Below are 10,607 nucleotides of genomic sequence, written 5' to 3' on the forward strand. Positions count from 1 at the left end.
TCATGTCATTAGCACCTCTAGTAATATATTTACTGAGAAAAATGGTGACGTGTTCAATACTTATTTTACCCGCTGTATATTATTTGCACTTCCTACAGTCAAGTTTCACTTCAGCAAGAACTGAGAAACAGCAGGGACTTTTTCTGCACTCTTTATTCCTGAGGATATAGTCCCAACCTTTACTCACCCTGTAGGTACCATCAGTGGTGTAAGATATGACTAGGACCCAAATGTGGGTCATAAAACACCAAGTCTGAGGACTTCAGATGGTCTCAAGACTTCAAAGTCATTTTAAAATTGAGTTTTCATTTTGGCATTCTCGTAAACAAACCTAGCTTGTTGTCAGGTCAGGTGACAAATCACCAGATTTCAACAAGTTGCGTATCRTTTTGAAACTTTTGCGATGAAAAAAATCTAAAATAATAACGGAATGAAAAATATTCCTCATTGTGACTTCTTTTTACAGCACAGGCCACGTGATTGTCAGAGTTGTTTACGTTGTCATTTAATTGGCTTTTTAATAGTGTTTTACATTTTATCCAGGGATTGATGGGGTCATGAGTCTGTGTTGGTTTTTGYGAGTTTGAACTGGAAGTTTTGCTCATTTTGATACAATTTGTTGTTAGACATATTTTTCCCCCCAGGCTGGTATACAGTATGTAGGAGCAGCCCCCCTTTTTTATTTTATAATCTGCTGATTAGTTTAATTGAGGCAAACAGAGGAGGGTCACCAACAAAATTTAACAAATATGGGTTTTGAAATATTTTATAAAGAAAACTTTGTTTTCAGAGTTGCAGTGTAGTTAATGAGGTGTTGAAATAGACAGTTTAATAATTTAACAGAATTGCTGTCCTCWAGACTTTGTAAGAGACATGTTGTCCAAATTGCATGAGAGGAAGGCCTCAGGAACAACAAGGTGTTAAATCAAAATGCTTAATTATATTTCTGTTTCCTCCTGTCGCCTGTGGACTCAAAGTACGCTCCTCCTCTTCTCTCTTTTTTTTTTCCTGAACCTTCCACCAAAAAACAACTTTTCATTAAACGAGACTTTGTTTTTCTCCCGGCACCTTATGGGTCGCGTAAAACAAAGACTCTGTTCTGATGACTGTGGGTTTTTTTCAGGCTGAAAGGTGAAATAATGATGGGATGCCTCCAGAAATACAACTGRGACATAAATGATTTTGTTTAACATGTTAGCGACAACAAACATGATTTGAAAAGTAGTGCTACAATAAAACTGGCTTGAGTATTTTTTTTTTTTTTGAAATACCACATGTTTGTTCCAGGGAACTCACAGTTAATCGTCTGAAACAAATTCTGTGAAAAAGAGAGAGAGAATGAGTTTGGTGATGTTTAACTTTTTGTTAAATTTAACCYTCCTGCTGTCCTTGGGCCAAAAACACCATCAAGGCCTAAAGACCATTTTAACCCAAGGACAGCAGGAGGGTTCAATCAAATCTTAGGCTATGTYCACACTGCAGGCAAAAGTGGCCCATACTTTTCAGCATAAATAGTCCAGTTCTTTGTCTTTTTTTGTTTCATATCTTGTATGACTGAGAATCAGTACCAATRCACAAAACCAACGATGGTCTTGGATTGTATCGATACCTATGTAGAAGGTGCTCAGTTCTGTGCAGGAGCAGGTGAAACATCAGGTAACGGTATGTCAGATGATAAGTTCGCTCTAATTGGGCAACAACTTTAGAATTGATCCATCGCTTCAGGGAAGCAAACTGTTCACACTGGATCTGATGAAGCTCTGATTTAAAATGTAATGTGAACGACTGCACAGATCTTCAGATCTTAGCAAAAATCATAATTGATCCTAAAGACCTGCAGTGTGAATGTAGCCTCTGATCTKCTAGATCTACCTTTTTGAGTATTTATTAGGGATGCACGATATATCAGTATTCAAATCRGTATTGGCTGATATTGGTCATTTTTTAGAATATCAGTATCGGTCCAATATGTAAAACTGGGCCGATATTAACGTTCGATATCCATTTCCCACTTTTTAGCTTTGTGTTTCTGTTTTGGGAGGAGAGATGGTTGGTTTTGTTTTTTTATTATTTATTTGATCCCCATTAGCATCAGCAGCGTGCTGCATCAGCTATTCTTCCTGGGGTCAATTTAAAAAGAAAAAGACAAATACATTTAAGAAATCACACTACAGATAAAACATTAAAACAACACATTCAGGTTGAGCAGCGACTGTTTGATCATGATAGTGATATTTACGCTGTGTAGCCAGGAATAACTGAAGTAAAGCCATGTCAGAAGTGTGGTCATTTATTTATGGTATCAAGAAAAGACTCAAGTGTGTTTGTGCGTATATGTATAATATAATTTGTGTGTTTGTATAATATCAGTAAATATCGGTTATCGGCCATGATAGCAATAATTATATCAGATATCGATATCAGCTGAAAATTCCATATTGGTGCATGCCTATTATTCAGGAAACCCATAGGAGTGTACACTGAAAATGATTGCTTATAAAACAAGCAGAGGACAAAAACAAATCCTGTTTTTGTGTCTGTGGATGAATGGTCAGCTGAGTGAAATAAATAAGACATGAAGCATAAACATAAGRCTGTCCAAACAAGCAGCAGCATTTTTTAACAGAAGCCTGATGAAGCTGATGTGATTATAGCTGGTCATACGCTCTTTGCTGTTGCATCAATTGATGTTTTATTTAATCAGAAGCTACTTCTCTGAAATAAGAATTACCAAAGGAAGAAACCCAAGAAATCAATTTGTTCTAATAATCTGATCAAGGCTTGTAATTTCATTATTTGTTCAATTTATGTTCCTGTAATGCTCAGTAAGATGTTGATTATCAGGTCACTGACTTTTTTCTCCTTCTTGTGTCCTTTAGAGCGAGTCGGTCAAATACTTCCTGGATAACTTGGATCGGATTGGACAGCTGGTGAGTCTCCCTCWGATCCCGCAGCTTGTTTCCGTGTTTCTCCCAGCCTTGCGAGTAAGCCAGTCTCCTCTCCTCCGACAGAACTACATTCCGAGCAGGCAGGACATWTTGTTTGCGAGGAAGGCGACGAAAGGGATCGTCGAGCACGACTTTGTCATCAAAAAGATCCCTTTCAAGATGGTGGACGTCGGAGGTCAGAGGTCGCAGAGGCAGAAGTGGTTCCAGTGTTTCGACGGGATCACGTCGATACTCTTCATGGTGTCTTCGTCGGAGTACGACCAGGTACAAGTACACTTAAAAACACGTGGTACATACAGTACGTTCTCTAACAAATAAAACAAAGAAATTAAACTTGCACTTATTCTCTCCATCATCTACAATATGTAACATTATTATTTCTAAAGACGTACCTGTTAGAAAACTTTGAGACCTAAATTAGAAATATATTTTTGCTATTTTAGTCAGCAGGATCTCCAAACAGTGTCTTTAAAGACTAATTTTTTACACAATTCTCAATTACAGTAAAAATCAATATTTTCACTTGTTTTGCACCGCAGCCTGAGCTCATTCTGACTCATGTTGTCAGAATGGGTCACATATATTTCAGTGTAGTGTTTCAAAAAAGAGAGCCTTTTTTTCACGCTCCTGAAGTCTTTCTTGTTCCTCTGTTTCTGGGCTGACATCATCAGCTGGAGTAAGTGAAGTGAAAAGATCGATAACGTAATGCGAAGCCAGACCTTTCCAGTCATTTAACAACGAGCTGTACTATTCTGAAATTAATTACTTGAGCAACAAGGTGAAACAGCAGGGATGCGGTCATATAGTGGCAGCTCTTTGCAGGAAGCACGGCGGAGGTATCGTGGCCAACAAGTGACGAGCTGCGACATCTGCAGGACCAGCAGAAAGAGAACAAAGCTGCCACGATCTAATCTGGGCCGAGTTTGTGACGCGTCGATGTTAATAATCGTAAAAAAAGTTCAATTTCACATCAGCAGTCACTCCCAGATATTTAACATCATTTCCTCACAGCAGAACATTCATCATAATTGAGTTAATYATTGAAGAGCCACTCATTGATCGGAGCCACAGCACAGCGCGACCCACCTCGTCCCATCGTCTTCTCAAATGTYGCCAGCAGAGAAACGTCTGCTCTGTTTGTTTGTCTGACAGCGTCTGAAGAGCTCAGGGTTGTAATTTGTAAATGCTTTGTGAAAATAACAGTTCTTCCGTGCTTGGCTGCAAAAAACAAACAACCGATTTATCATAATGAAACGATCAGCTGTTTGCTGAAATATGACTAAAGAAATAAGATGGCAGTTCTTCCTTTTAAAATTTGCTTATAGGACTTTTTTTAATAAACCCTCACTGATGAACAAAGTGGAAGATTTTAGAGTATTAAAGCTGCAGTCTGTAACTTTTATAAAAATATATATTTTGACATATTTGTTAAAACTTTGTCACTATGTCCTGACAGATGGATATTAGACAAATAATCTCTGAAACAACAAAAGTCCTCAGGCTCTTCCCGGTGGTCCCACAGCCATCTGTTCAAATCTACCGCTCCCGAAGAAAAAGAGCAAATCAAAGCCCAGAGGTTTGTCTCACAGGTGTCAATCACGTTTGTGAACGAGCTGCTCACGCCCACCGCACCCTGCCCGCAGCCCGCGGCCGCGCACTCTCTCATTCAATCTCCCGACTCAGGCCGCGCTGCGTGGGAGGAGCTTAGGAAGGGGGGGGGGGGGACCTGAAGGTTGTATCTGTTCGAATTTTTTCTAAGTCCAGGGTTTTCCAGAAACTACATACAGCAGCTTTAATATGATTTTTTTTTCTTGGAGATAAAAGCTTTTAATGTCAAAGACTGGTTCATTTTTTTTACAGATAAACAAAACTGTTTTGAAAAGTCAAAAACCTTGAGTAAGTATTTAAAAGAAAGGAAAAATTGTGAGAAAAAAATTATTGCAATAAATCTATTGTCTGTAGGATGGAGTCAACCAAGACTGGGACTTCAAAAGATAATAGTATTTCTGTTTGTCTGTATTTCTCTGTTTCTGTTCAGCTCATCTAATACTTTTTAAWGCTGCAGATATGTTGGCTGAAGTGGCATCAGATCATTGAACATTTTAAGAAACAAAAGAATCTGGTTTTGTGAGAGGAGGGTTTGAAGAGTTGAGGGCTTCTCAGTTTAGAGGCTGAAGTTAGTCAGGTTTTTCAGAAAATCTTATTACTTTTTGCAATAATGAAGTGAACAGGAACCACTGACTCTGTTCCTACAGGTTCTGATGGAGGACCGCAGGACGAACCGTCTGGTGGAGAGCATGAACATCTTCGAGACCATCGTCAACAACAAGCTCTTCCTCAACGTTTCCATCATCCTCTTCCTCAACAAAACCGACCTGCTGGTGGAGAAGATCCGCACCGTGGACATCCGCAAGAACTTCCCCGAGTTCCGAGGAGACCCGCGCAGGCTGGAGGATGTGCAGGTACTCTGAGGACTTTCATCTTTTAACGAGATCCGAACGATCTTCGAAGCATTCTGCTGTCCATCAGATCAGGTGGGATTAGGGAGGGAAAAATTCCAAAATACAAGCAAACCTCCCTTGTAGAGGTTTTAAACGTTACAATCGATCCAAACCTAAATTAAAACAAGCAGGTTTTATGTGTCATGAAACGAGCGGCACCACACCATAAATCTGTCTCCRGACTTGTAGGGAGGGATGGAAAAACAAAGTTCTGAGTTGTGGTTTTGTTGTGAAACACAATCTGCTTGATGAATTAAAATAAAAGGAACCCGTGCAGGCAAAATGAGCCAGGCTCCTAAGTGCGGCTGCTCTTCTTCCAGATGTTCCTGGTGCARTCGTTCAGGCGGAAGAGGAGGAACCGGGGGAAGCCGCTGTTCCACCACTTCACCACCGCCGTGGACACAGAAAACATCCGCTTCGTCTTTCACGCCGTCAAGGACACCATCCTGCAGGAGAACCTCAAAGACATCATGCTGCAGTGACGGCAGCTCTGAGACTGTGAAACCGGCTCGACCGATTCGATGGTTGAGGTGGGGGGGCATCCATCAGAGTGGGCCGAGCTGACCTGTAAAACCTGTGGAGCCGTGGGGGTGACTCTGGGCCTGTGGCGAGCCTGCATTTAACCTGTAGAAACGCGCTGAAACGAGGGCGAAGCTGTAGAGGAGAGCACCGGCAGGAGCACTGAAAGTGTTTTATTTGTTCTGTATATAAGACTAATGACGACTTTGTCACTAAACCCGATCAGGCTGCTGCCCTGATGGAACGTGGTTCAAKCTGTGGGAAACAGAGCGAGGAGGAAAGTCGAGCCAAAGTGTTTAAAAAAAAAAAGAAAGAAAGAAGTCCACGTGACGAGCGGAGAGAGCTGAGGGCCCAAACGGGTCATATGCTGCGTTATGTGATAAGCATTCCTGTCAATGAACTTTAACAGAAGGAAGAGACGAAACCCTCTCATGCTTCCTTATCTTCTTGTGTTGTTACTCTTCCACTCGTACGAGACAAACAGCTGCAGAGAATCGAGCCGCCGCCTTCCTCTAATCCTCCCCGTCCTCCTCCGGCACAATAGGCCGACTGTTGGTCTCCTCCCTCAGCAGCACAAACAGCGGACAGACCAATTAGAGACTCGTCCCAGTTTAAAACAAACGCCAGAGTGGCAGCTTCACATCACTCACCGTTTGTCTGGATCTCGCCCCTCCCGTGTCTTTTCTCTGCCTCTTATTCCCACCAGCTCCTCCCGCTTAATGCAACACCGCAGACTTCATTTAACCCTTTAGAACCCRTTTCCATTCATGAAAATTCTGGGTGTGTRAATTATAACAAACGGATTRTATGTAACACGTTTCTGATTTTYTTTAMATGCCTCCAACCAGTGGAAATACATTGGTCGTACATAGATTTATTATAAATTTAGTTTTAAGAATTTCATAAATTTTCATAAATGTGATTTAAAACAACAGAAAATATATTTATCTAAAATAACTGAGCTAAATTAACTAAGAAGATGRTTAGTATTTTTCTCATTGTGACGAATCTTTTTGTACAGTTTAGTTTATTGCCCAATGTGACATATAAGTCACAGTAATATTTGACAAACCTATTCTATATCAAATAGTTTTAGAAATGCTGTCATTATAGGCTRTAGGTGAAATATGTCATGTTCTCGAAGGATTCAAGCAGCTGTATGAGTGAAAACAGATCTTTCCTAAGAGAAAGCAAAGTTTCTAAAATTAGCTTAGCGGTCACATTAGCTGCCCAGGTGCACCGAGGCTGTGGAAATGAGAACTTGATATATGACTGAATCAGGATGTTGCTAATGAGTTAAAAGTCAATATTAAACCTTGATAAGAAATTTTTTCTCAACGCTAAAAGGGGCCGTTTGAGTTAAAAGATTAAGATGATTTCTGCATCGTGTCCCGTCCCGTTCGGAGACACGGAGGAAAATGGCGAAGTCGAAACGTAAACGGCCTCTTCCTCGCGCTCCTTCCTGGTGGGTGTTTTTTTTTTTTTTTTTTTAAAGGAAAACATTGATATCCTATCAGTAACCTGAAGGAAATCACAGTCCATAGAGACCTCAATTTTTTTTATCATTTTGTAAAACGCGTCTGTATTTGACGACACTAATAGTTCCCACATGAGAAATTTACAGCAATGTTTACGTTGGGGAGCAAAACAAACAAAAAAAAAATCATTTGTTGCTACGTTACACTCAGTCACACACACTGATTTAAGATGGTGGTTAAACTACCAACTTAATTTTACTTTAGACCCACTGTACCTCCTAAACTTCCTGAAATCRTGTAGAGAAACATGAAAACGTTGATTGCGAAGATTTGACGGATTTCGGCCGAGCTACTTTTTCCCCACCTTGAGTCTTCTGTCTGCTTTCATCAACATGAACATTTTCCACTCTGTTTACGACGATACTGTGTCCGTTTGTSTGTCTGCCCTCCTGTAAAGTGAATACTGTACATTTTTGACTGACACTGTGTATACCTGCAGCACGAACGCCACTCTTAACAGAACTGTAACTGGTTTGTTGCTGTAACCTGAACTAACCTTATTTTTTTACTCACTTTGTTTTTTCTTTGAAATGATTTTATTTTGTGCGTGTCATTGCACTGGATGTGTCTGTTAGAAGAAGGAGCAGGAAGGAAAAACGTCTGAGGARGAGAAACAAATAAAAAATGGCTCAGGCTGTCAGCAGGAAGAGAAGAGGGAGGTCCTTTGGCCCTTTTTTTTCTTCTTCTCGGTCTGTTTTTGTGTTTTCCAGCTCCTTGCCTCTGTGCTCTGTGGTGAAATACACTGCCATTTGCTGACATGATGTTTCTTTATTTTCCCAGCGTGCGTTTGAGCGCGCACGTGACGAAGCGAGAAGCAGTGGAAAGATGAAGCAAGGGGAGGGAGGAATGTTTAAAAGTTTGGAGCCCCTTGCAGGAGGAGGAGGAGGAAATAAATCTAATTGTTTTTTTTTTTTTTCTTCTTATTTCCCAGGGTGGTTTAATCAGATTTTATGAACACGAGAAGCTTTCATGCAAAGCGCAAAGAAGCAGCCAATCGAAGCTGCTGATAAGTAATGTCACACTGATGAACGCTGGAGCTAAACCTTCGGCTCTTATTCCAACATAATGTAATATGAAGCTCATCAGCGAGGAGCTATCAGACCGCTGGGCATGAGAGCAGAGCTGAAGTCGGGCGATATCTCCGTTACCCAGCAGAGTCTGACCTTTGCTTTGGCTTTTTATCAGAGGAGCTCTGCTACATTACAGCCTCTGGGTCTCCCGAGACAGGGAGGGGGTCCAGAAACAACCAGACCAGAGGTTTTGTGTTGTTTTAAAAATCGCTGGTCAACATAGATTTATTTATACAGGGAGGGAGCAGACTGTAATTTAAAATCCTACACATGCACGCTGCAAAAAASCCATGACTGCAAGAACTCTGGCACCGAAACAAAATAAAACATGACCTTGTGAATGGGTGAGTACAGTTTGTGGGGAGGGAGTGTGGGGGGGTCAGACAAAGGGAGGAAGAGGGAATACAAGAAAAAGTAAGAGGATAGAGGGAGGGAGGAGGTTATGTTTCCTCTGAGCCCACTTCCTGTCCCAGTCCCAAAATGGAGCGACTAAGAATGATACAAACGCGCACACATCACAGAAACCCAAAACCAACCTCCTCCGGTGTCCGACAAAAGAGGAAAGAGCAGGATAAAAAAAAATCTCCCCAGTGGACTCAGAAACATGAGGAAGTGTTCGTTTACAAAAAGCAATGAGGCAGGACATTTTGTCCTCAAGCTGCACTTCAAGTTTTTAATTTATTCTGCAGCCAAAACACAAAATTATGTCTTTTTATATATATAGGATCTTCAGTCTGGTAGTTGGGTCATGAAGTGGTTCGTTTTTACATTTTAGGATGTCAAAGTTTTCATCCATCCGTTATTTTTTACCCACATCTTTATTTCAGGGTCACAGTGCAAGCGGTACACCCAGGACAGGTTGCAAGTCCATCACAAGGACACATGGAGACAAACAGACGAACAACCATTCCAATTAACCTAACGTTCATGTTTTTGGCCTGTGGGAGGGAGCAGGAGTGCCTGGAGAAAACCCACGCACGCACGGAGAGAATACACAAACTCTACCCAGAAAGGTTGGTTATTTCAAAAGGATTTGAACCGGCAACCTTCCTTCTGAGTGACTCTTCCAACTGAGCTACTGTTCAGTCAGAGTCAAAGTTTTCTGACGTGTAAAAGCAATCTTATGCTCCTGTTTGTTACTTAAAAATAAACTAACAAAGACAGGATTTTTAACATCTATTCTTTTTCTCATTTTAGGAAGATTTAATTTTCTGAAAATGAGAAAAAAATTACTAAATTGGCGATATACCTGTGTATTTTCTAATAACAGTAGTTTTTCATTATAGTCAAAGTTGTGGCAGGTGTCTGGAGCCCTTCTGTTTAATTTCACTAATTCTAAAAGGCTGGAGCTGTGTTGTTTTATCTTTGTTTTGCAGATGTCTGGGAAGTTTTTGACAAACTTTTCTGGGAATTTGGGTAAATTTGGGAAGCCACGCCTAAAAAAAAAGTTTTTGTGACCCCACATAGCCACCSCAATAAAAAATGATGTTATTGTGACCATCTTTTTTCCCTCCCATCATGGAGGACTTGGTCTAAGTGACATCCCTGCACAGACCATAGTGACCCCTGCTAGCTGATTGTAGCATAAGGAATCCAATAACGAGCTTTAATTGCACTGTGAGCACAACCAAAACACCAGAGCGACCACATATCAGAAACACAAGTCAATAATACTAGCTTGAAGAAAACTGGTACCTTGGAAACAGTAAATCACCCGAGCAGCCGACCTGACAACCCTGGCAACCAGCTTTAAAAGCACCAATAAGCACCTCGAACGTGACTCTTACTGGTGTCGCTTCTTGGTTTCCTGGTGCTTCATGTAACAGAASTAACAAATAGTCATTTGAAAGATTTATCAAACGCCTTCCTGTTAATGACCTGCTTAAATCAACTGGTACCCCCCTCTTTGTGCGCTTGTATTACAGTAAAAATTGTTTCAGGGCCTTGGACCAGTTGGACACAGACTGCTCACATGTTAATCTGTTGTCAGTGTGTGTGTGTGTGTGTGTGTGTGTGTGTGTGTGTGTGTGT

The 10,607-nt window shown here is 40.9% G+C and overlaps 1 protein-coding gene across 1 annotated transcript; it reads left to right on the top strand.

Annotated features, from left to right (window-relative positions):
* Window positions 1–2,879: 2,879 nt before the first annotated feature.
* Window positions 2,880–8,262, top strand: LOC106519647 (guanine nucleotide-binding protein subunit alpha-12; the record flags this gene model as incomplete). Its single annotated transcript, XM_014011404.1, is given in 4 exon segments — window positions 2,880–2,930; window positions 3,012–3,212; window positions 5,204–5,410; window positions 5,770–8,262. Coding segments are annotated over 4 exon segments (621 nt in total), but the record flags the coding sequence as incomplete, so codon positions are not given.
* Between the last annotated feature and the right edge of the window lie 2,345 nt (window positions 8,263–10,607).

Source organism: Austrofundulus limnaeus, unplaced genomic scaffold (genome assembly GCF_001266775.1).
Source record: "Austrofundulus limnaeus strain Quisiro unplaced genomic scaffold, Austrofundulus_limnaeus-1.0 Scaffold80, whole genome shotgun sequence".
Taxonomy (NCBI): domain Eukaryota; kingdom Metazoa; phylum Chordata; class Actinopteri; order Cyprinodontiformes; family Rivulidae; genus Austrofundulus; species Austrofundulus limnaeus.